Source organism: Ostrinia nubilalis, chromosome 24 (genome assembly GCF_963855985.1).
Source record: "Ostrinia nubilalis chromosome 24, ilOstNubi1.1, whole genome shotgun sequence".
Classification (NCBI taxonomy): Eukaryota; Metazoa; Arthropoda; class Insecta; order Lepidoptera; family Crambidae; genus Ostrinia; species Ostrinia nubilalis.
Window position 1 is genome coordinate 12399495 of NC_087111.1, and position 27612 is coordinate 12427106.

Below are 27612 nucleotides of genomic sequence, written 5' to 3' on the forward strand. Positions count from 1 at the left end.
CAATGATAAATTGGTATTGCACATCTAGATTCAATAATAGCGTTTATATGTAAATTCGTGTTATTTGATATTGTGTTTATTCTTTTTATTTAAACATCTACAGTTATCTACGTATAACACTTGGTATTATTAATTAATATAAATACGCCAGTCTAAAAATATTTGTGTGTTAGATATCCACACGATAACTCTCACTCCCGCTGGGATCCTCACACGAGAGAGAGGGATAGAATTGATCTATGCATTCAAATGTTTTTTCGAAAGTGATAAAGTAACTGTCATAGCATTTTCAATTTACTTTTTACTAAAATATTGCTAACTTCCCCACGTCGCTTCACGACAAGCGGGGTCTATTTGGAATTCAGCCGGGCTGATACTGGTGGACATCTTTAAACGATTATACACATGCAAAGAGTTAAATAATTTTAAAGGATTTGTAACACTGGGAGCGTTCTACGGGCTGTTGGCTGGTATTCAAACATGGTGAGGGCTTTGTACACTTGGACCTGACGGCGGATTTCAGAAGGCATCCAGTGTGGTTTAATACAGTTCAGCGTCAAATTGTTCGTGACACCTCCAAGTTTGCAACACTGTTACAAATGGAATAAGGTTGCGTTATCAATTTTTTGGTCACTTTAGGTGTCACGAACTTTTCGACGCTGACTGCACTAGTGTGCCTACTATGAGTTTACGTTAGGTGTACTCGCTAGCCTTCAAAACATTCTATGAAGATTTTAGTTCTTGAAAGTAGTCGCTAGGGGCGCTGTACAATCTATCATACATTTAATGTAATTTTTTACGCAGTAGCTGGCGAGCACACTAACACCCGTATTCACAAACGATTCTTGCTTAAGTGAAGCAGCAAATCGAACGCACAGCGTCGAATAGAGCTCTGTGATCGGTTTGTTTGTGACCCTGTGCATCCACGCGCCCTGTGAGACCTCATAGTGATGTTTGTGAATACGAGACCACCGACTTTTACTTGGCCGATAGTTGGGCCCGAGTCTAATTTGTATAAAGAATCGGCCGATACTAAATCGGTGTAATGTGCGCACTTTCATACATGTCCATACTGATTAACGACCAACCCAATTATCGGTCGACAGGAAGTGGGTGGTCTGCGCCTAAAGTCTGTTCGCCGAGAGTTGATAAATATTATGAAATGTCTTGCAATAGCGACTGTCGCTTAATTATCGCATTCTGTATGGCGGGCGTCGTTTGTCACAACGCGCACTGAGTACCATGGTACGAGCCACGCAGCTGTCGTCAAGCGCCCCGGCCGGCGGGCCGCAATGTGTGAAACGGAATAGATTTATTTTACATAAGACCGAAATGAATGGTATGACAGTGGGTAGGGCTTTGCCCAACATTGGGATACACTATAAGCCACTTGATAATAATGAAATACTTTTTATCCAACACATGGACGCCACGTGTTTGATCCGTATCCCCACGTATGCCCTAACCGGAATAATTCCCGTAAATTTAAAAGAGATAATAATGATAATCTACTAACTTTTTCATTATATCGACAAAAATATTTAGCGGGCCGCAATTTATAATGAGTTTAGAACCTCTGATATTTAATTTTTTTTATCAACTCTCGGCGAACAGACTTTAGTGCTTGTTCACGTAGGTACGCGCGGGCGCGACAAACGTCGCGAGCTCGTGTTCACATTGACGACCAGGCGTTCGCGCGAGTGTGACGTACTATCGTTTCTAGCGACAAGTTCAAACCGGTTGAACTTACCTGACGTCGCGAGTGAAACGCGCGCGCCGCCGCTAGTTTGACATGAACACACACAAACATCTTCACGCGTTGAAATTACCGCGAGCGCTCCGCGCGCGCCAGTCGCTAGCTTGCCCGCTAGTTAGACCGCACGTGCGTTTCGTACGTGAACACTTGGAATCACTACATATGTTTGATATTTCGTCACCGCGCCCGCGAGTCAACGTGAACAAGCACTTAGGCTTAACGTAAACTCATGGTATGGTGAGCACGTAGATCGCTAGAGGCGGCGGACGCGTCGTGGTCCTAGGGCCGGTGCAGGTCGAGGAAGTCGTGCAGCGTGCGCGGCAGCGCTGAGCGTGGTATGGGCCGGCCGCTCGCCAGCAGCGCGCGCGCCGCCACGCAGGCTAGTGTCATGTGCTGTAATACCTGAGGACAAGGATGTCAGTTAAGATTTAATCGCACTAGCAGAGTAATTTGGTAGTCTGTAGAATAAAGGTAGAAGTTGTGTGTCACGGCGACACGTGATTTGCGTTGCTGTGTGGAGTCGACGTCGGACTTGCGCAGTAAATGTGAGTAGCAGTAAAAGCGCCTTTAGTCGAGTAGTTTACAAGTGATGAGTGTTTTTTCAAATGAACTAAAAACGTTGGTGAGGACTCGTTTATTTGGTGAGCAGAGATGTTAAAGCCTGGTCCGTGTGCACGTAGAATTTTGTCCAATGACCCCAAGCTACCCATCCTTAGCTTGGGGTCATTGGACAAAATTCTACGTGCTCACGGACCAGGCTTTACACGCATAGAACAAAATGGATTGGCTCGACTAAAAGATTTCAGCCCGTTTTCACCATTAATTCCTAATTTTTAAGTGACCCCTATGGTAATACATAACAGGAATTTTGTTTACATAGGGGTTACTTAAAAATTAGGGATTGATGGTGAAAACGGGCATTAGTAACCTACTCGATTTTTTTATTTTATTCAGACACGTTTATTTACTAAATTACTCGTTACTCGCCACTCGACTAGTACGAACAATTCAGTACGCTGTGGGAACTTATTAACTAGGCGTGTGTAGTGTATCGCACCTTGACTTTGTTCCCGCGGTTGAGCGCGACGAGCTCGGCGGGCAGGTCGCCGAACTTGTTGGGCTGGTCGATGTGAGCGCCGCCGGCCAGCAGCGCGCCCACCAGCTCGCTGGAGAAGTTGTACGGGATGGCCGCCACGTGCAGCGCCGTCGACCGCGCCTCGTTGCGCGTGCCCACGCCCGCGCCGCACTGGAGGAGCAGCCGGACCACGGCTACGGAGGGGAAGATCGGCTGCAAGGACAAACAAAACGTCTTAGATGTAAGAACTCTTCCAGAAGAGTAAAAGAAATGGCAATGCCAGATTTTGTATGGAAGGTGGCGTCTTTTTTTTTTTCGCGCGGCCATCGACCAAACTTTGTTTTTTGATTACAAAATATTGTAATAAACCAAACTTACTATGACATGTATACCTCTAAACTCAGTCTGAACTGAGTTACGAGCGTTAGAAGTTTGATAATTTACATACTAGATTTGCTTTTTGCGCGCAAGTTTTATAAGAAATTGCAACAAAATATTGCGCTAATTTTTTATTGCGCTGATTCTGCTCCATACTGATGTCTGGAGCTTTTAATGGATGGTATTGTTTGTTCACACATACAATGTCACTATTTTGTTGCAATTTCTTACAAAACTTGCGCGCAAAAAGCAAATCTAGTATGTAAATCATCAAACTTCTAATGCTCGTAACTCAGTTCAGACTGAGTTTAGAGATATACATGTCATAGTAAGTTTGGTTTATTACACTATTTTGTATCTAAAAAACATGATTTGGTCGATGGCCGCGCGAAAAAAAAAAGACGCCAATTTCCGGCATTGTCTTTTAACGACTTGAAATTATTAAAACAACTTGAAAAAATCGAAGTGCCTAATCGTGGGTTCGATTCCCACCTTAGGCAGTTAGATTTTTAAGTTAAAATTTAGTTTAAGTTATTTTAACCACTGTCTAAGGCGATTATCACACTGCACCACGCTCCGCCGCGGTACGTGGGACGACAGATTTAATCATTGTATGCAAGTACATCAGTTTGTATAGAAAACACGCGCGGCACAACACACTGACAACGCGTCTGCGCGCGGGATTCTTTATAATATGTAGCGGACCGCGGTGCAGTGAGATAATCGTCGAAATTACAGTCAATATCATCATTTCGACCACAGGTCGTCCACTGCTGAACAGCCTCTCCCAATGATTTCCAGATTGACTGGTTGGTAACGGCCTACATCCAACGTCTTCCTGCTACCTTTATGAGGTCACCTGATTTCTGTCCACCTTGTGGGTGACATCCCCACGCTGCATTTTCCAGTACTATTCGTTCGCGATAAGTTTGCCGCTGGCGATATGACGTCACTCGAAGGAAAGCTTCTATAACTTATAGCAAACTATATTGCAAATATTTTTTATTTATTAATATTGTTAAAAATTGTGTATTTGCGTAAAATAAAACACTTAATTGCGTTTAATCACTAACGAATTGCGTTTAATCGCGGTTGGAGGAGAGGACGTGCATTCCACGGACCGGCAAACTTAGCGCGAACGGGTAGTATGTGACCTATACTCCAGAACCTTGCTATAGTAAAACTACTGTACTAGATATTTAAAAGACATCCACACAGGCACTGAAAAGCGAACAAAATACGAAGATACTACTAACCGGCACGTGCACCTCGTCGGCGAAGTAGGTGGAGCGGATGACGTTGAGGCACGACACGCTGAGGTGCAGCAGCGTGTCGCCCGTGTGCGCGCTGCGCACGTCCGCCGCCACCAGCGCGCGCACCAGCCGCACCACCTGCGAATATACGCGGTTACAGTTACAACAGAGCCCCGATTACGGTAACTTTTAACGTTTCTAATCCAGACGCGCTTCATCGATTCTGCGATACGATTGGTCGAAACAGTTGACGTACGCTGTTGAACGACCAATCGTATCGCAGAATCGAGAAGCGTGTCTGGATTGGAGACGTTAAAAATTACCGTAATCGGGGCTCAGGGCTCGATCACAAGTCAAACACAAGACAAGATTTCACCGGTCGTCTCGCGACAAGGAACATTTTTCACATGAAAAAAGGTAGCTAATAGCTCACAGGCACGAGTTAAAACAGGACTTATCACATATGACAAGATTTCATCGATCTTGTCGCGACAAGGCACATTTTGTCGTATGGAAAAGGTAGCTAATAGCTCACAGGATAGGTCCCCATAACAATTGTGTAAAGCAATCGTATTCATTAGACAGTTCAAAACGTACGCTATATTCTGCCAAATGCTTTGTTAAACAGATTTTATCATACATTTTGAACTGTCAAATGAATACGATTGCTTAACACAATTGTACCTCTAATGCTTATTTTCCGTGGTATATCTTTCCTTAAAAGATTACTTTAACCTTTGTCACTCGCTTTCTACTGAAAGGAAATCGAAACTTAACTTCGAACTCCTTTTTGATCTGCTGATTATTGTAGCGGGATCAATGACACTTTAACTTTTCCCTGGGACAAACTAGACCTTCACTGGTTGGGTTTTTATTGACGGCAAACTGTAGATATTGGCTACACAGGAATTGCAGCAGTGGAAACAAGTTATTTACGGTAAAACTGTACAATCGTGGCTACTCAGAAGTTTACAGCGGTGAGAACGAGATATAGGAATAGTCCCGTGTAAGTCAAACAAAGGGGTCCGACGCTGTGTACTCACCTCCTCGCGCTCGTCCACAGGAGTTGCAGCGGTGAGAACGAGATATACAGGGTGTTAGGTAAATGGGTATATGAGCCGAGACCAGCCCATGTTAACATAGTCATATAAATACTATAGTGGTGTCAGAAAGTCTGGGAAAGGTACCATTATTGAGTAATCAGCTGATTCAGTTTTTGTCGCCAAATTGCGTCGTGACACCCCTGAAAATTAATAGTACGACAAACTAGCGTAGATAAAACAAATGACAGAATTCATTATAATTTTCTGCCTAAAAGTTTGTCTCTGAGAGGCAAAAACCTTAAGCAATCCCCCAGGAAAATCAGTACATCTAAAAAGATTTAGCACAAGTACCTTATTTGATTCGATTTGGATTTTGGATAAGTAAAAGTAAACAAAGTGGTCAAGAATTATTTTACTTCATTGACTGTAAATTACTTATTCAAATAAACTGAATAATCAGGACCGTTCATTGTGGACGTCATTCGGCTGAAATGTATGAAGGAACGAATCATTAAACTTGATAACTTTGATTAAGGAAAATGAGAAATTGTAGGTAATCATCTAAATTTTATCATCGTAAATCACGATATTGTGTACTAAAAATACCTTAACTAAAAATAAGACACCATTGAAAAAAACCTTAGGCATTAAAGAAATGTGCCCAACGCACTGTTTAATCTTTGAAGGTCAACGAAAGGTCTTACAATGGGACCGGCACGTGTAGTGCGAGTGAGACGCAAGACGTATCGCACGGCGGCTTGCACTTGCAAGAAAGAGTCGGAAGATCATCGCGGCGCAGGAGTAAGGATGTGTAAGGAGGTGACATTGAAGGCTAAAAATCGATTAAGATTTTTCACGTGTTCAATAATAAATCGTTGAAGGATTTTTTTTCTACAAATAATAAATTTAGGTGCCATTAATTGTGGTTGGGGTTAAGTTTTCATTTCATGATTGACTAATGAAGGTCGAGTCGTCTGAGGTCAAAGTGTCGTAATTACAGTGCCGTAATTACAATCCAGTTGGTCAGTACAGTAGTCTTGCCGATTGTCTATCAATAGCCTATCGAAAGGCCAACCAATCACTCATACTATCGTTAATAAAATATCATATTTTCTAAGAAAAATAACAGCGTTTATCGCAAATTTAAATTTAGCTAAAACATTTCCAAAAGCATGGCAGATTACGGTTTTCTTAATTTACCAAATAAAACTGTGTTGTTTTTTTTTTCAATGTCTTCTATCAATGCAATGGTATCGTTAAACTAATTTAGACCCATCGATAGTATGAGCGATTTCAGGTAGGTAGGATCTATCAATTAATCGATAATTGATTTTAAGACATTCCTATTGATTACTCAGATGGTTTTCAAACAATTTGATATTTTAATAGATTTTTTGTAATATCAATATCGATTACCGATTTTATGGAAAAAATAATGACCCCGCACTAGTTGCACCGCGCATGCGCCATCGCGCCATGCGGCCATGTTTATTTGTTTACATTATTTTGTCAGTAAATAATTTGCGTTCGTTGCGATGTTTTGTTGTTGACGTTCTGGATAATTAGATATTCAAATAGCTAAGTAATACAGTGAAATTATGGTGATGTGTGTTGAGTGGTGTTGGTGCAATAGGACTTTGTTTGTGTCTTCTTTAGTGTGATGAACGATTTATGTCCGGGAGACCTTCCGTTCCACGATGCCTTGTATCTTAATGTTTTCGCGGGTGGGTGAATCGACACCACCATACCACCGAAGGGAGACCCGGAGATCCCGTTCTTGAAAATAGGATTTCACTACAAGAACCTACCCGGCCACTTGAAAGCGTGGGAAGGTGAATAAGTGAGTGGATGGATGTGATAGATGTGTTGCGATTCGTTTTGTGAATTAGAGTGAAGTGTTACCCCCTGAATACCTTGGATTGCTTGCAGAGTCAATAAAAAGAGGTAAGTGAAGAATTGGTTCAAAAGTAATAATAAAAGTGCCGACTCGCGTCAAAATTTGTGAATGAAATACCGTTTGTACGAGCACACTCGACATCTTATATTTCGCCGACACCGCATTTTACCGTCAACGCTTAACTCAATTGTTATAATATTTTTCAGTGCAATAAACACGCTCATCGGTGACGGACACTTTCATTTAACATTCCGCTCCCGAACAACTTATCCTTATTGTACTCAACTACTACATCTAAACTTAACTACATCAACATACTACTACTATCACCAAGTGTAAGGGAGCTAACCCCTACATTTCTTCGAGCCGGATCTTTCATCAGAACCTAAAGTGTGAACGTGTGTGATTAGTGATAAATCTGCGGTAGCGAATCGGTTTGTCTGGCCTCCCGGAAGAGGGAATCCCCGGGCAAATTGAGAGTGCGCACATATCGTAGAGGCATCTCTATCACATACCACACCACCGGAACAACAGTTCAACAACATCTCAACATCTGAAGTCACCAACTTGAACAACCAACTTGAACAACATGGAAAAATTACTTCAGAAACAACAACTCGTAACGGAGGGGATCGAGAAGATCGTGGTCAACTTTAAAAAGGACACCTCACGCCGCAAGACGCCGGAGTACGCCCAAAAACGCCTGGAAGCTCTGGAGTCGCTATGGAGTGAGTTTGAAATCAATCATAAACAACTTTTACTGTCTGTAGACCAATCAGACGACTACTTTACTACCAACGCTTATCAAACTTTGAAAAGGACGTACCTATCCATGAAGGACGCCCTCCAAAAACTTTTGGAATCCAACATAACCGCTGAACAAACCGAGGCTGGAACATTGTCGAAATCGGACGAACTCATCAACCTACAGAACACCAACTTTCGAGCCTTCTCTCGTATGGTTCGCAACATTGACATTGAATCCATCACCGAGAAGTGGGAACTCGAAGACAAGCTACAAATGCTACAATCCCGTTGGAGAGTCATCGACGATACACACTGGCAAATTGACAATGTTTTGATCGGTACCGACTTAAACTACGAAGAACAATTTTCAAAACATGAAGCAGAGTTTGAAACCACCAAACGAGAACTGCATCGCAAACTGAATGCTACCACCCACCAGCAACGTTCTCTGCCGCCCATCGAGATACCCACATTCACCGGAAACTATGCTCAGTGGCCAACTTTTATGGATTTATATTGTGAAGCAATCCACAATAATGCCATGCTAACACAGGGCCAAAAAATGCAACATCTCAAGGGAAAGCTCAGAGGCGAAGCAGAGCGCATCGTTCAACACCTAACTGTGTCAGCGGAAAACTATGAAGCCTGTTGGGAAATCCTCACCCACCGCTATAACAACAAACAACTACTTTTTACAAGACAAATCCAAACCATCATGAATCAACCTTCGATACAACAACAAACCTCGTACGAGTTGAAACGACTCTACGACACCAGTTTGGAAACTATACATGCAATACACAACTTGGGTATTGAAACAATAACATGGGACCCCATCCTTGTTCACATATTGACTACCAAACTCGACTCCGAGACATACGCTTCATACATGGAAACAAGAAAACAACCGAGAGAACTCCCTCGCCTTGACGAATTCATGGAGTTTCTACAACGTAAATTCACCGCTTTGGAACCTATAAACAAGAAAAAACAACAAAACACATCTGCTGCAAAACCTACTCCATCGAAGGACAACACTTCAACCTCGCCTAGAACACCATATTATGCGAGTACTTCAAACAAACCTAAAAACTATTTCGGTAAAACTTATCACGTCAACGCCGAAAGAATTTGTCCATTGTGCAAAAGCGACCATTTTCTGCTTTATTGCCAATCATTCAAGCAAATGTCATCGGAGACGAAGTTGAAAACAATTTCGCAACTCAACATATGCACTAATTGCATGTACTCACACAATGGCAAGAAGTGCACCTCAATCAAACGATGCCGCGTTTGCAACAATCAACACCACACTTCATTGCACGACGTATTGCGAGAAGTGGATTCAACAAATTCGCCGACAAACGCGACACCGCAACTACCTACGACCTCCACGAAACAGTCACAACGCAAGGCGAATCATGTTACCGGCGATTACAATGAAGTTTTACTTGCTACAGCCCAACTAAAAATTAGGTCAGCTGATGGAACTTACCTAAAACTGAGATGTTTGCTTGATCAAGGATCACAAATAAACTTGATAACAGAATCAGCTGCTCAACGTCTAGGACTGCAACGTAGAAAACAAAACGCAACTATATCTGGTATCGGATTTTCGACCAATCAAAGTAACGGTACGATTCAACTTGTGTGTGAATCACTATTTGGAGATTACACATTTACAACTGAAGCACTCATCATGTCAAAAATGATGACCAACCTCCCCAACTACACATTTGACAAGCAACAATGGCCTCATCTACGCAACATCAACTTGGCCGATCCAGACTACAATGTTTCTCGGCCAATTGATATCTTACTGGATGCTGGTATCTATGCAGATATCATCATGGCGGGCATACTACGAGGTTCTCCGGAAGCACCCATTGCACAACAAACTAAACTTGGGTGGGTGTTGATGGGAAACGTCAAAACTTTCAACTGCCACGTCATTCTCAACAACATTGACGACATTTCACGATTCTGGGAAATGGAGGAAATCATGGAAACACGCCCTGAGTCACCAGATGGTCACTATTGCGAAACTCTATACAACAACACTACACGCCGACGGGACGACGGGCGCTATGAAGTGAAAATCCCCATGAAACCGAATTATGAACAACATTTGGGCACAACAAAGCCACCAGCCATTGCCCAATTCAAACAACTAGAGAAACGACTAGCTAAGGATGAACAGCTGGCTAAAAGCTACAAAGCATTCATTCATGAATACCTGCAACTTGATCACATGAAGAAATGCACAACATCACGCGAGCCCAGCTGTATTCTACCTCATCATGGAGTCGTTAGACCCGATTCCACTACTACTAAACTCCGTGTCGTTTTCAACGCTTCTGCCAACACATCATCAGGTCACAGCCTCAACGCGTTGATGGAAGGTGGCCCAAACATTCAACAAGATCTTCAAGCTATCATTATGCGCTGGAGAACCTATCAATTCGTGTACACAGCGGACATTGAGAAGTTCTACAGACAAATACTAGTACGTGAAGAAGATCAACACTTACAAAAAATCGTGTGGCGAGATTCGACAGCAGACCTTATCACAGAGTACCAACTTTGCACTGTTACATACGGTACGAAGGCTGCGCCATTCTTAGCCATGCGCACTATTAAACAACTTATCAAGGATGATGGTCATGAGTACCCTCTCGCCTCCAACATTTTGGAACATCAATTGTACGTGGATGACTTGCTGGGTGGAAGCAACACAATCGAAGTGGCGCAAGCGACACAAACTGAACTTATCAACATGATGATAGGCGGAGGATTCAACCTTCGCAAATGGGCTAGTAATAGTCCTTCATTACTACAAAACTTACCTGAAAATCTCATCAATCAAAACATGATCAACTTTAAACATGCGGAAACAAACAAAACACTCGGTATTAACTGGAATCCGAGCACAGATCAATTTACATTCAAACACAATGAAGACGGCAAGGCTGACGTCACAACAAAACGGGGATTGCTATCGGACATATCTAAACTGTACGACCCACTTGGATGGCTCTCACCTGTAACTGTAAAAGCTAAATTACTATTTCAACAAACATGGTCTTCAGGATTAACCTGGGATGAACCCCTTCCTGAAAACATACAAAGAGACTGGCATAAATTTCGACAAGAACTTCCCCAAATCGATAACATACAAATAAATCGATGGATGGGAAATACGTCACAGACATTTGAACTTCACGGATTCAGCGACGCATCTGAGAAGGCCTATGCGTGCGCTATATACTGTAAAACAACCGATGCACATGGAAAACACATTATCGAGTTAGTAGCTGGAAAAAGCAAACTTGCCCCATTGAGAAAACCGATTTCATTACCAAAACTGGAACTCTGTGGCGCCGAGCTCCTATCAAGACTAATGAAAAAGACCATAGACTCAATAAACATTCAGAATGTAACTGTTTACGGATGGACTGACTCAACTGTGGTACTGGGATGGTTACATGGCGACCCGTCTCGTTGGAAAACCTTCGTTTCTAACCGAGTGGTGAAGATAATAGAAACCATGCCTGCTGCCTGTTGGAAACATTTAAAATCCGAAGACAACCCTGTGGACTGTGCCAGCAGAGGACTGACACCATCACAACTCATATCACATCCCATTTGGTGGAAAGGCCCCATCTGGCTAAACAGCAACGAACATCCAAAACAAGAAACATTTCATACTGAAGCTGAACTGAAAAGGATGAAACAAGTTTGTGTGTCTCAACAATCCGCGCCATTAATTGAGTCACTTCTACATAACAATAGCTCTATGGCGCGTGTAACACGAATCCTAAGTTGGATATTTCGATTCATAAACAATGCACGTGACGTCAAAAATGCCAAACAAACATCGTACTTAACAACGAGTGACCTGAAAACCGCACATAATGCAATTATCAGGGCAATACAAATTAATCACTTCGCTGACGATATTGCACAATTAAATAAACACAATCGGGTGAGATCAACTAGCAGCATTCTTAGTTTGAACCCCATCCTGGATGAAAACAAAATCCTACGTGTCAGTGGGCGACTGGGAAACGCAAACTTGAGTCAAGAACAAAAACATCCTATTATCTTGCCCTACAATGACAAGTTAACGGAGTTATTGATTGATCAAGCTCACAAGACGACCCTACACGGAGGAGCCAGATTAACTCTAACGTATCTACGCAATAGATATTGGATAATCAGTGGCCTACGAGCAGTGAAGAAACAACTTTCACGGTGCATCACGTGTCATCGCTTCAAATCTGCACCCAACCATCAACTCATGGCAGACTTACCACCAGAACGTGTCACCCCATCCCGACCGTTCACTCACACTGGTGTTGATTTCACTGGACATGTGGAAGTCAAAGCAAATAAAGGCAGAGGCATCAAGACATTGAAAGCCTACGTAGCGGTGTTCGTATGCTTGTGTACGAAAGCTCTTCACCTCGAACTGGTGTCCGATCTCAGCACAGCTGCCTTCTTGAACGCCTTGAAACGTTTCTGTGCCCGTAGAGGAAAGCCCCAACACATATACAGCGATAACGGCACGAACTTTGTGGGCGCGGCACGGACTCTGGAAAAGCAACGAAGGGAGGCACTGGAATACTACATAAACAATGACGTCATCACTAACCTGTCTGAGTGGGGCATTGAATGGCATTTCAATGCTCCTTCCTGGCCCACGGCTGGCGGTCTCTGGGAAGCAGCGGTCAAGAGTCTCAAACATCATCTCAAACGAGTACTCGGGGACCAAAAATTAACATTTGAGGAGTTCACCACACTGCTAACACAAATAGAAGGGTGCCTCAACTCTCGGCCTCTGGTAGCGTTAACAGAAAACATCGACACCATTGACTGCTTGACCCCAGCTCATTTCCTGATCGGCGAGCCAACTTTAGAACCACCACTATCAACTGAAGGCCAGGACACGACACTCACAAAAAGATGGCAACTTACGGAGAAAATGTTTAAGGACTTCTGGAAACGGTGGTCCGCTGACTATCTCCAAACCCTGCAAATAAGAAGCAAGTGGCATTTTCCTACAACTAACTTAGAAATTGGAGACGTCGTTCTTGTGAAAGAGGACAACATCCCTCCTGCCAAATGGATGCTGGGCCGAGTACTAGAAACACATCCTGGGCCTGACGGTCGTGTACGCGTCGTCACACTGAAAACTAAATCAAGCAACATGAAACGACCAATTACGAAATTGTCACGACTTCCTTTGGAGCCAACTAACATCGCTACCACAACCAACCCGCCTGCCAACAACGAAACAACCAATTCTGCTACACAACATAAACGTAGAAGTACCAAGAACAGCACAAAACACTTCAACAACTTATTTTGTTCGCTGCTCATGATATTTACAATGTGTGTTGGACCTAGTATGCAAGACATGGTCAACGTAACAGAGCTCAGCCCCTCACGACTTGTTTACTTTGACAAGGTGGCTGATATACAAATAATACAAGACGAGTGGAAAATGGTTGTATATTACAACATGACTACATACTGGCGAAGTTTGGACAACATACAAAACAATGTCAATCATTTGACCTCACTTTGCAAAAAGGAAGCCGCATTTCTTACAATTTCTTCTCAATTTCAACATGAACTTAACGAAATTCAACACTACAATGAGATCTTACATTCAGAACATGGACTGTCGCGTCACAAAAGAGGACTTGTGAACGCAATCGGATACATAGCAAATTCTTTATTTGGAACACTAGATGAAAGATTTGCTACTCAGTACGAGAAAGACATCAAAATCATACAATCAAATGAAAATCATCTTCTGAACCTCTACAAAAATCACACATCTATCATCGAAAGTGAATACAATCTTCTCAAGAGAAACGAGGAAGTGATGAACAGGCAATTCATCATCATCAACAAACATCTCACAGAAGCAGAAGAACGTATACAACTCAAGCAAGACAACGCCCTGTACATAACAGCCACCGCCCTTGCCGTAAACCTGATATTATCCAATATACGGCAAATACAACAACAGCTACTGGACTTGGTGACTGACGTAAGGGACGGGAAAGTCGACACCCATCTGATCAAGCCTGATCAATTTGAGGAGCAGCTCAACATCATCTCCGGCCAGTTGCCAAGCGACTTATCACTGCCCTGTGTCAACACACGTCATTGTACTCGGGGACTGTACAAGCTAGCGCGTGTACACGTTCGTTTAACGAGTGCATACCTACTATTTGAAGTGAAGTTACCACTCATAAACAATGAACAATACGAACTCAACCGCATCATTCCTATACCACAAATAACTGAAAACAGAGAGAAACATATTGAACCTACATCAGAATACCTCGCTGTCAACCTAAGGAGAGACATGATAGTACTTCTGGAAGAGCGAGATGTAACATCCTGCATATCATTGCAAGATAACAAACTATTATGTGTTATAAATCAACCTATTTATAACATAAAAGTCGCCGACACATTGTGTGAGGCGCAATTATTAAACAATGGGAACTTATCGACATGCCGTACAAGAGTATCAAATTGCAACGACAAGTGGGTGCGATTACACAATCGCGGCGCGTGGCTATTCTCCTGTTGCGAAGACTGCACTACGCGCATTTTCTGTCCAGCTGGAGTTACGTCACAAAACCTACGCGGCACGGGAATCTTATCACTCGGCCTCGGTTGCATGCTGAAAGGAGACAGTTTCATCATTCACGCACGCAATGACTACCACAGCGAACTAAAACTAACAACAAGCGAAGAAACGATGTACATACGCGAATCGAGCATAAACCACATTCTCACCGACTTCAATCACACATTTGTCCCTGAAGACCACAAGGAAGCTCTAACATTACTGAAAAACAAAATTGACAACATCAAGGAACAACAAGAAGCTTTAAGTGTTCAATCACTCACACACGAGAAACACAATTATGTATTGTACTCTGTAATTGGATTCATCATTGCTGCATTCCTTGTGTGGGGGACTCTACGCTTAAGAAGGTATCGAGGCTGCAGCGTGAACCGTCGAGAGCAGCAAGACTCGAGCAGCGCCGCGCAGCCACTACGCACGAGGCACAGCGAGCAGACCGCGGATATCGATAGTGTAGACGAGGTGATCGTATCTGCTGCTCGTAAACTAGATAAGGCGTCATCGCCATAAACTTTTATTTTTCTTCTTTTCTTAAAATTTGGCAGCATGTACGAGCACACTCGACATCTTATATTTCGCCGACACCGCATTTTACCGTCAACGCTTAACTCAATTGTTATAATATTTTTCAGTGCAATAAACACGCTCATCGGTGACGGACACTTTCATTTAACATTCCGCTCCCGAACAACTTATCCTTATTGTACTCAACTACTACATCTAAACTTAACTACATCAACATACTACTACTATCGCCAAGTGTAAGGGAGCTAACCCCTACACCGTTTGACCACGTTTGACCTAGGAGGGAGTTGCGCGATCGTAGGGCTGTCCAAAAATTAAAATAATAATAATTTATTTAGTTTTGTATGGGAAAATATTTTTTATTAAATATTACGATATCCACTTTCTGACACCACTATAGTATTTATATGAGTATGTTAACATGGGCTAGTCTCGGCTCATATACCCATTTACCTAACACCCTGTATAAATAGTCCTGTTTTAATCAAAGTAGTCAAACACAGTGGTCCGAAGCTATGTATGTACCTCCTCGCGCTCGTCGGGCGCCTCGGCCGTGTCGAGCAGCAGGTACACGAGGTGCGTGACGCAGCGCAGCGCGCGGTCGAACGTCTCCGCCTGCTTCTTGAACACCGGCCGCACCTCCAGCGCGCGGCGGCAGGCTGAAACAAAAAAAGATCATAACAATTCCATGAACTTCGTTCAGGGTTATTGCCAGATACCTGTGGTAAATGTTAGTGTAAGTTTTACAAATGGTAAGTGTATTTTTTGGTCCTAAATTAGATTATAAACATGTGATTAGGCTTTCAAATTGTGCCTCAGTAGAGCTACAGGAAAATAGAGTACATAATAAATTATTTTGTTTGTATCGTCAGTCGTATCGTATATTTGGATGATATCATAAAATGCTTTTCGACAAGCAATGACAATAGGGTAAATGGCACTTGATCATACAAGAATTAGAGTGGGACTGACCGGGCAAGTCTGCGGCGAGCAGGCGGAAGACGGAGACGACGTCCTGGTGTCGCGGCAGGTCGCGGCCGCGCTCCAGGCGGCCGGCGCGCGCGTCCAGCATCAGCCGCGTCAGCGCGCACGCCGTGTGGCACGTGTCTGCGGCCGTCACAACACTCGTATACAGTGTGAGTCACGATAAACAACTTTTGGTTTTACGAAGGTAATACGATAGAGGATAATACAAAGTAATAAAAACCACCTGTTATAGGGGCATTTTTTGGAGAAATTTATCAAATAACCAAAAAACACGAATTTACAAGCAGATTTTTTTTAAAAAGTATCATTTTTTATTATTTGTTGGCATTTTCAGAGTATTTTATGTATTTTTTAGTATCGTCTGTTGTTTAGCATTATTACTGTTTTTATTTTATCAGGATATACCTCCCTCTTAGTTTAAAAGTTATTACGTTTTCTTTACAATAAGTAATTGGAAGAGGTCTAGTTTCACCTAATTTCATATGTACACTTTATCGTGACTCACACTGTATAATACACACAAATAAAAAACGACAAATGTAAACATTTAAAACGCTTAAGGGACTGAGCCTCTCGGAATATTAATAGAGTGGACGTTAAATGGAGAAACAAAGTAGCGCGGATATAAGGTTAACCAACAAAGACAAGAAACTTCGACGTTAGAAGTATTTTGTCGAGTTTTTCATAAAATAGAGTAAAGAAGTTTATAGTTTACATTATATTTACCTCTTTCAAGATCACTAGACTTTTTGAAAGGTACTTAAGATAATTTATCTAAAAGAAAGATAATACTGACCTGTGTAAAGCAGGGAGTCTTTCTGTATGCGGATTTCGAGGGCCCACGTCCACAGCTCGATGCAGCGCTGATAGCGGAATGCGTCACCATATGACGCTCCTCTGAAATCGTTATGATAAGTAGCTTTAGTATTGAACAAAAACAAAAGAAAGAAAATCGGTCAGTTTCTGCCGCCACTTCTTAGCACAAGCCCACATGTTGTCTAGGGCAAGTTATGTTTGGGACGTGCATAAGTGCCCTGGAAAGAGCCTTCTTCTTTTCAGTCATCTCAGTCGTCGTCAGGAGTGTGGATTATTGTGGGCGGATGTTGCTCGCCTTACAATGTCTCGCCGTCTTTGCCTGACATCTTTCTGGAATGGGCCTACCTACATACAAATAAAGATTTAGATTTTTAACATTGCTATTTAGCAGAATAGAGCCGTTGTTTTTCCGCATTCCTTCAGCTCGCTCGTGTACAGCCAGCGTCAAATAATTCGTGACACAACACAACCTTATTCCAATTGTAAGAGTTACTTCGGCCACTTTGTGTGTGACGAATTCGGCGCAACTCCCCGCTAATCCACGCTAAATTCTGTCAGTGTGTGCGTGCGCGCCGCATACGTATTGGCGCGCTCACATACAAACCGTGCTCGGTGCGTTTCTATGAAGATGGCCTACTCATTTGTATTTACTCTGGTATTACGGCCGCCCACCTGTACATGAGGCGCAGCACGGTGTCCTTGTGCGCGGGCCCGAGCACGCGCGCGCACACGAGCAGCGCCTGCGTGCGCAGCGCGTCCATGTCGGTGGCCGCCGTCCCTGTGCGCTCGCTACCTGTACATGAGGCGCAGCACGGTGTCCTTGTGCGCGGGCCCGAGCACGCGCGCGCACACGAGCAGCGCCTGCGTGCGCAGCGCGTCCATGTCGGTGGCCGCCGCCTCCAGCTCGCCCGGCGTGCGCCACTCCGCCGCGCCGCCCAGCGCCGGGTGCAGGGCACGCACCTGTGACGTGCAGTGTTAAGCCTTGTTTGCACTAAAGGTCTGCGAGCACGTACAATTTTGTCCAATGACCCCAAGCTACCCCATCCTTATCGCTCGCGCGTAGTTATGTTGCTCACACTCGCACACTCACTGCGAGCGCGCGTCGCACAGTCGCGACAGCAATTTAAATACGCGCGAGCGATAAGGATGGGTAGCTTGGGGTCATTGGACAAAATTGTACGTGCTCGCAGACCAGACTAGTCGAATGGCGAGTAATTTAATAGCTCCGTGGCCTAATTCACATATTTTGACAGTCAAGATCTCGCTGACGTTCAGAAGTCGTCCCATTGAAAAACAGTTCTAAATCCGTATTCACAAGGGTCATTTTTTTTACAACGTTTTGACAGAACGATTACTCGATAGGATCGCAACTCAGCGATTTGTTGTCATTGAACTTTTGTTACGTGAATAAGGCTACCGGTCGAGTTAACTGCGAACCTGTAGGCCTAGGATGCGCGCCGCGATAAGCGGTTATCACGCCGTTTTATCGATTTTGCTCATACATTTTGACGTCGATAAAGTGTATCACGGCGCGCGTCCTAGCAGTCGGCACATCGATGGGTCTGGTCGGGCATCTGGTACGGGCGAAGCGAACGCGAGGTGTGGGGGTAAATGGAAGGAAGAGTCGCATTCCAGAGGTGCGCAGTTAGCTCGATCGGGGTGTAAATGTGTCCTATAACACCCAAAATTTACTCGAGTAGGTATTGTTTGAGACGAGCCAATTCATTTTGTTCTATTTTGACAGGCGAGTATCGCAAGTCACAAGAGTGCCTTCAACCTTTCCCCTACACTACAAGTTATTTAACATCAGTGTTATCTCCACGTGTGATATGGTCAAAGAAAGCGAGAATACGACTTTGAACAATGGAAGAAGCAAGATGCAAAGTTCTTTGATAATTGAGAGATTGGTTCAAAATTGTATCCAGGGTATGCCCTTCTCCAACACCACATTTTTAAAGCTTCTAGCATAGTATTTTAGTCAGTAGGTAGTGTAGTTTAGTTACTAAAGGAGAGTTACTCTACAAAAGTACTCGATTATACTCGGCGCAGACTCGTGGCAGGCGATGTAATGAAAGACGGTGCATTACGAGTGTGCATCTCTGTTTTCAAAATTTTATGGCCCCGCCTGCCACGAGTCTTTGTTACGTCGAGTATACATTTTTTTTCCTTTTTATATCTGCAATCGACTTGGGTCATAATCAGATGTTTTGTCTTGCTTTTTTGTTTGTGTTATGAGGAGGGGTATTTCAGTAAATTATCTCCCTCGGTCTTCACTCATTCACGTATAGAGATGTGCCGCTGAGAAAGTTCTCGTTCCCGGCAATATTCCCAGTGAGAATATTCTCGAGAACCGAGAACGCTCCCGGGAATATTCTCAGTGTTCTCGCCAAATAAATTTAGTTTGAATTTTAATTTTGTTGTTTATATGTGAATTTATTTGTAATGTTTCGATGTTTTATTAACTGGGCGTTAAGACTAGTCGTTATAAACAAGGCATGAAACGTGTCAGTGAGATATTGCTGTCTTCTTGCTCACTCTTTTCGTGGCGAACGCATACCGCGGCTTTAGGACTCGGCTACGGTATTTGAACATGAGTGCCTCTGAATTTTAAGGCCCTTGCCACTCTGGCGGATTTCAAGCGGATTCAAAGCGGATTTAAAGCGGAGCGGCGACGCGACGGAGACGCCGCGTGAAAATATCGTGAAGCTTCCCGAAGGCTGTCTAACCGAGCTGGATTCGATGATTGACCTTTTTTTTTCGAAGTTGGACCTACCTAACTGGACTGTTTGTCCCAGGTATACATTGTTGTCAACAAAATCGAGTGTAGAAGAGTCTCCAACTTTTAGAGGAGTGGGTGCAACACGGTTTTTAGACATGATTTTTAAATATTGTCCATGGTCATTTTGAGACCCACTTGTTGAGAGACTCTGTTGAGCCCATCGAGCATTGTGCCTAGATCTTTCTGCTAAATCCGCTCCAGCCCAGAAGCTTGAAAACATCTTCTAGGCGGTGGTGATGACGTCTCCCTGTCTCACCCCTCGCTGCAACTGGATAGGTTTCGGGTCCTGATCTTGAAACGGACTGTTACTATGGCGTGTTTGTACAAGCCTTTCACAGTTGGAGAGACTGCAGCACTGCCCATGTCTCAATCGAATCGAAGGCTTTATCATAGTTCACAAACGCAAAGTGGCTGATTATACTCCTTGATCTTCCGTATAATCTGCCGTAGCGTATATTATTATGGTATATGGTACTAAAGCCTTTTCAGAAACCGGCTTGTTCGGGGGGCTGAAAGTTGTCAAGCCTGCTAGCGTGACAATTCGTAATGACTATCGAAAACAGCTTGTAGATATGGCTCAGAAGCGAAATAGGTCTATAATTCTTCAACAAGGTTTTGTTGCCTTTTTTGACGAGGAGTATCACCATACTTCTTTGCCATGCCGTAGGCATAATTCCCTTGAGGATGACGGAATCGAACAGCTTCTGAAAAGCCTTTAGTACCGGCGTTCCACCTGCTTTCAGAAGCTCAGCCGTGATTACGGTGCCTTGTTGTTTTTCAGCTGTTTGAGAACCATTCTAATCTCGTACAGAAGATCAATCTAGCTAGCACGTATTTTATATAAAAATGTGTCAAATGATCCGCAGACAGCCTATCCACAACTTATCCAGAAGTGGCGAAACAGGCCCTTACTAAGCGATTGTGAAATATGCCCTTAATGTCAAATAAGAATAGTTTAAAAACTAAAAACACGCTTTTAATTACTAACAGGAATGATCAGGACCCTGGACATCATCTAGCATTAAAGTGCTCGAAAAGACAAATCCAACGAACCCAAACTCGATGAGTTTCCGCCGTTTCGTTTAGGAGTTCCTATGGCCACCTCCTGACTCCATCATTAGGACCCTGGACATTATCTAGCACTTAAAGATCTCGAAAAGACAAATCCAATGAACCCAAACTCGATGTGATTCCACCGTTTCGTTTAGGAGTTCCTTTGGCCACCTTCCAGTCCCATCATCAGACCAGCTGGTACCACAATATTGTATTGTCATCAAGTTTCATGATGATACAAGACTTAGAAGTGCATGTAATTCAGATTCTAAGATCCCATTACATAGTTAGTTACATACACAACGACCTAATAAAAGCGTGTTAAAAACGAAAAAATGGACAGTTATATTATTTAATTGCATGTAAAAAGAAATTTCTGTCATCTTACATATCATTAAAACGACATTTCACGACGAAAAAAATAAAATATAATAAAGGAACAGTTGCCGAGAATATTGCCGAGAAAGTTCCCGAGAATATTCTCGGGAACACTGAGAATATAGCCTTTCTCTGCAAATAGAGTGAATTGTTTAATATACACTTATCTGTCGACTTAATTTAATACTATTTTACTTAAGAAAGTTTGTTTATTTCCATTTGATAAACATGATTCTCAACCTTTCTCACTTAGGAGAACGCTCCCGGGAGCGCTCTCGAGAATATTCTCAGTGAGGAGAGCGTTCTCGGGAACGGCACATCAATATTCACGTAGCAATCTAGTCCAGCCTTCCGATATTCAGTCAGTTGCGTCGGATATAAATGAATAAATATCCTTGGACATTTTACACTACGCTTCTAGTCCCAAACTAAGCAAAGTTGTACTATGGGTACTAGACAACGGATATTATAAACATAGTATAGTACTCACCGGCGTCTTCTCCACATAGACGGGCCCGGCGTGGCGGATGGCGGTGGCGCGGCGCCAGGCGGCCAGCGCGGCGGCCACGTCGTTGAACTCGTCCAGCTGCGTGGCGCCCAGCAGCTCGTACGCGTCCGCCAGCCGCGCCGCCGGGTACCGCACGCGCGCCGCCAGCAGCGCCACTATCTGTGCTGCGCCCTGGTAATACCACAGAATAATAATAAGTACTACGTACAGAAGTTTTACTTCGCGAAGGTATTTAAAAAAATGTATGCTCAATGTCAATAACAATGGTGTAATTTAGCCTGCCTCAAGAGTCAAGCACCGTTTTGTTGACAAACGTCAGTGATCGGCACTGCGCCGAAGCTATAGGGCTGACTTCGGTAAAATGATGTGACGTGAGGTGCCAAACTGCGGAAAATGGCGGAGGAAATACATGATTTAGCATGAATTATCATGAATAATATTAATTACTTATTTACCTCTCAGTGTCTTGAGACAACTTAAAAAAGTAAATTCTGTGTTTTTATTATTATTTAGGCAGTTAAATACTGCACAGTATTTAGTACACCATTTTCTTTATTATCTTCCATCATACACAAGAATACGCGTGCGTGAGTCAATGTTCGCTCGTATGTGAGGGCTTGTCGAATAGTATCCTGTAGGTGGGCCATCGTGCGTGTTTTGTTTTCGATGTAAACTCGCGGAGATGAACAGGCCTGGTAATACCAGAGTAAATACAAATGAGTAGGTTCATCTTCATAGAAACGCCCGAGCGCGGTTTGTATGTGAGCGCGCCAACCCAACACGTATGCGGCGCGCACGCACACACTGACAAAATTTAGCGTGGATTACCAGTGAGGTGCGCTGAATTTTGTCAGTGTGTGCGTGCGCGCCGCATACGTACTGGCGCGCGCTCACATACAAACCGCGCTCTGTGCGTTTCTATAAAGATGACCTACTCATTTGTATTTACTCTGGGAATACACTTCAAATTGTTTCAACACTTCTTTGCGTCCTGGGTAATACAGTCCAAATTGCTTCAACACTTCTTCCTTCTGGACGATTATCCCATTTCTATTTCTAAGATTTTCTTTCTGGGGTGGGGTGGACACTAGACCATTAAGAAGGGTACTCATCTAGCCGTGTAGCATGTAATGTATCAGATACTGTATCAAGTGAGTGCATAGGCACGAGCCCGCTGCGAGCTGCTCGCGCGTGGTTCGCAGGGAGATCGCAGCGACCCGCCGACTGGTGGTATCACTGCGAGCACAAAGGCGGCTCGCATTAGGATCCAGGAGCTCGCAGCTATATCTAGCTGTATATATATATATATCGCTATATCGCGATGACCGTGGACGAGCCGTACTCACTTGAAAGTTGGACATGTTACATGCTACATGGCAGGTGAGTACCCTGCCTTACATCCCACATATTGTGCGCATCCTAGTTCGAGTCCTCGCTGGACATTGCGGCTTGAACAAGAACTTGTCCACTATGGGACTGTCCGAAACAAGAACGTGCAGGATGTGCCATGAGGCGGATGAAATGCCACTACATTACATATCCTCACGGACTATGGATCTTCGATGCACAAGCGTAGTTTACATCCTAAGCCTAATGTAAAACATATCGCTCCCCAAAAGATAATACACTAATTGATGCAGGACTCGGAGGCAAATTGGAAAACAGTGGCGATCACAATAGATCGGCATGGCAAAAATCATCATTGCTGGACAAAGGCCTCTTCCAAGGAGTTACTAAAACGACCGGTCCTGCGCTGCCCGCGTTCAGGTTCCTCCAGGACCTTCACCAGATCTTCACCTAGTAAGAGGCCTGTCCGTCTTCCAGCCCGTGGTCGCCACTCGAGAACGTTTCTGGCCCAACGGTCATCAGCTCCACGTGCTATGAACTAGGAGTTTGTTGAAGTAGCATGTTCAATCATGATTATTATTTTTAGGCATGGTTGAGCATGCAGCGCTTGGTACTCATTATTCATTACTGATAAATGTAATAATGTACGAACTTTAAGCAGTTAGGAAACTCTTTAATTGGCTTAGATTTAATGCTCATCAAACTAACATGAATATTGTAAAACAGCTGTTGAGTTTCTGAATAAATAAATAAATAAATCATCCATAGAGTCGCTGACGTCACCTTGAGGCAGGCGGTGCGCAGCGCGTCGTCGCCGGCGCGCGAGGCGAGGTGCGGGTCGGCGCCGTGCTCCAGCAGCAGGCGCGCCGTCTCCACGCGGTGCTCCTGGATGGCGTAGTGCAGCGCCGTCTTGTGCTGCATGTCCAGCGCGTCCACCTGCACAGCAACCAATATTCACATTGCACTGAGGCTGAATTTTTTATTTATTTGTAATAGATATACAAACAGTTTACAGTCTAGGCTTCATCGTAAAGAAAGAGTGTTAATTACATACTGGACCGTAAGCCAGTATTAGTATACACAGCATGATAAATTAAATTACAAGTACTATCCAAAAATAAATACAGTTCACAACTCTAACAGTTACAACACAATATTCTTAAACTTTATTAGATATTTTATACTAATTACGGTGATTACGACGGAAGCAAAAGATTACCCAGAAGACAAGATGAAGAAGCCAAGAATTACATCACCTTACTTTAACTATCCATAACCAGTGGTTTTTATGTGGAATTTGATAGACTTTTGACGTGTGTTATAGTAGTGTTATAGTTACGCTGAAGTAAGATGGTGCAGCCCAGGTTTAAAAAGCGCGCTTAAACATGACACATTAAGTATGTATTACAACAGAACATTGAAAATTATAAGGATTTTCAGCATTTTACCTGGTGACACTCAGAACAACGATGGTAACAAAATATACAGTTTCAAAAATGGTGTTAAACAGACAGAGACTCAAGAGATGGCCTGACCTGCGCGCCGTGCTCGAGCAGGAAGGTGCAGAGGCGCACGGACTGCACGGAGTTGATGAGGCAGGTGCCGCCGTTGTGGTTGGGGCGGTGGATGTCGGCGCCGCGCTGCACCAGGAAGCGCACCACGTCCAGGTGCGTCATGAAGCAGGCCGAGCGCACGGGCGTGGAGCCGCTGTCGCTGGGCGCGTCCACGCGCGCGCCCGCGTCCGCCAGCACGCCCAGCGCGTCCAGCCGGCCCTCCACGGCGGCGCACCACAGCGGCGTGACCGTGTGCACGGAGCGGTCGTCGGGCACCTCGTACACGCCGCGCTGCTCCAGCTCGGCCGCGCACACGTGCACCAGGTACTCCACCAGCTCCACGTTGCCGCGCTTGCTGGCCACGAACAGCGGCGCGCAGCCCTCCGCCGTGCGGCACACCACCGCGCGCCGCTCCTCCGGGCACATCCTGCCGGACAAAGCTTACTGCTCACCGATGTCGCAACCATAGGCATACCCAGGCGGGTCCAACTATCTGCCCCCCCTAGGCCCATGGTTGCAACTGATTGTTACATAGCACAGGGAGTAATAGTGCATAAGTCAGACACAAAATAACATGCAATGAAGGGTGCAATTATCTTTGCTCTTAAAAAACTAATTAGCTTCAATAGGAGCTATGGCGCCAGGCACAAACTTCTACCTTAGCTATGGCACCAGGTAATAATAAACCAGGTAATATAAATCGCTTAGCTAACCGTTACATGTGACAAAAAGTTCACTAACGGCCTTTGTCTTTCCATTGACATGATTGCCTTTCCCATGGCAATCCAGTTTTTCAGAATTAGATATGGTTTTTAGCGGTACAGGTGTTTGCAAAAAATGTATTTGGGAAGCTGCTGGTGGGAACACTTCTAATGATGGTAGGGCAAACTATATTTCGGACGTGTATATTATGTGCCCTAAAAAGGGGCCCTTGGGCCTATGTGTATGGAATTTACTATTTGATTTTGATTTAGATAATAATACTTGTAATTGAACTTGCTAGGTGTCCAGCCCACTGCCATTTTAGTTTTAAAGCTTTTTGGAGGGCATCTGTTAGTTTTGTTTGTTGTCTAATTTTGTTGTTTCTGATTTTTTGAATTTTTCTTATTTTCAGAATGCTCCTCTCCATCGCATGTTGACATGATTCTATTTTTGCTCTATTTTTGGTCTGGTACACCCAAGTTTGGCTCACGTATAATAAGCATAGTAGTAGGCAGGTTTCGACTACGGTTCTTTTCAGGTGCAAGCTATAGTTGCCTTTCAGGATCTCTTTGTGCGACCAGAACTTTTTCCAGGTGATGTTTATCCTTCTGCTTATTTCCTCTTCGTTGCTATCTTTGTTGAATGAGACCTGTTTTCCCAGGTATATGTAGTCCTCGACATATTCTATGCATTTTCCATGTACCCATGTTGGTGTTTTGAGACTGTTCGTCATTATTTTTGTCTTTGACATGTTCATAGCTAAACCTGTTTTTATGCTTTCTTCTGCCAGTTCGCATATCATATTCTTCAACTGCGTTTGTGTCTCTGAGAAAATCACAATGTCATCGGCGAATCTTAAATGGCTGAGATAGCGGTTTTCGATTTTTATTCCTTTCGATTTTAGCTTTAAAACTAAAATGGCAGTGGGCTGGACACCTAGCAAGGTACAAAGATAGAAGATGGACTATAACATCAACAGAATGGAAGGGACCGAAGGGGAAGAGGAATGTTGGGAGACCCAAAGAAAGGTGGGCTGATGATATAATGAGAGTAGCGGGAGAAAATTGGCTCGACCTAGCCCAGGACAGGAAGAAATGGAGCGGAATGGAGGAGGCTTTTGCCCATACAGGGGTGCCACAAGAGTGAAGACAAATGCTTCTAACTTAATTTATAAAATTGTAAACTTGTGGAAATAAAAGCTTTTTATTTATTTTATTTACTTGTAATTGAACTGGATCCTTTTATTTACTGGTCCAGTTGGTTACTATCAGCATTAGCATATAAATTATGCTTAACTCAACTCTTGACCGTTCCCACTTTATCAAGTTTTCAAATAGTCCTAAACAATTTTAATACCATTGCTACAATAACCAAAACCATTTGTGGTACACAACACAACAAAAACTATTCATACAACAAAAATAGGCATTAAGGAAATCAATAACTTGTTACTAGGCACTGAGCCTTTATGCACTTGCAACTTGTACCACAAGTATTTAATTACATAAATGGCATGTGATGCAGGAAGAGCGACAGTCGCACAAGTACATCTTTTTTCACCTATAACATCAAGGCAAACACTTTCACTTTCATTGTCATCTAAATATTCTGATTAACAATAAGATTTAGCACTAAACTTGTTGCTGATAATTGAAACTTTTAAACTAATGTTAATTTTATCTCATCTCGATAATGGTTATCATCAATAATAGTCTTTGTTTCCTAGAGTAGACACAAAGTAGTAGTGGTATTTTTAAACTCAGATCGATAATAATCATCACGTGTAAGACAAATACCTCTCTAGCGAAGTTCGCAGGCGCGCCGACAGCCGGGCCCCGGGCGCGCTGTGCTTGCACTCCCGCATCAGCTCGTTGAAGACAGCGTCGTGGTGTTTTGTGATGTCCACATACTTCGCACCTCCTTTCTCGCTGCCCGCACTGTTGCTGCTGCCTTCTTCCCACATCTTACACTACCACAGAAACTATTTACGACCAAAAGTACAATCAAAATTCCTGAATTCTGAGCAAAAGTAAAACTCCTTGATGAAAGAAATGTAGGTAAGAAGAATTTGCAAACTTGAAAACAGACAGCCTCACGAAACACAAACCACAAACTGACGGACGACTGATAGATAATGGCCAA

At 43.5% G+C, this 27612-nt stretch overlaps 1 protein-coding gene across 1 annotated transcript; it reads right to left on the reverse strand.

Annotated features, from left to right (window-relative positions):
* Positions 1-539: 539 nt before the first annotated feature.
* On the reverse strand, positions 540-27593 carry LOC135083814 (protein fem-1 homolog A). The gene is made up of 12 exons (XM_063978558.1): positions 27267-27593; positions 24751-25195; positions 23999-24151; positions 21851-22039; positions 21754-21777; positions 17944-18095; positions 17131-17231; positions 16320-16454; positions 15873-16006; positions 4466-4600; positions 2814-3044; positions 540-2158 (listed from the first exon to the last, which is right to left on the reverse strand). The coding sequence occupies exons 1-12, from the start codon at positions 27431-27433 to the stop codon at positions 2036-2038; spliced, it is 1989 nt and encodes a 662-aa protein (XP_063834628.1). The 5' UTR covers positions 27434-27593; the 3' UTR covers positions 540-2035.
* Positions 27594-27612: the final 19 nt, after the last annotated feature.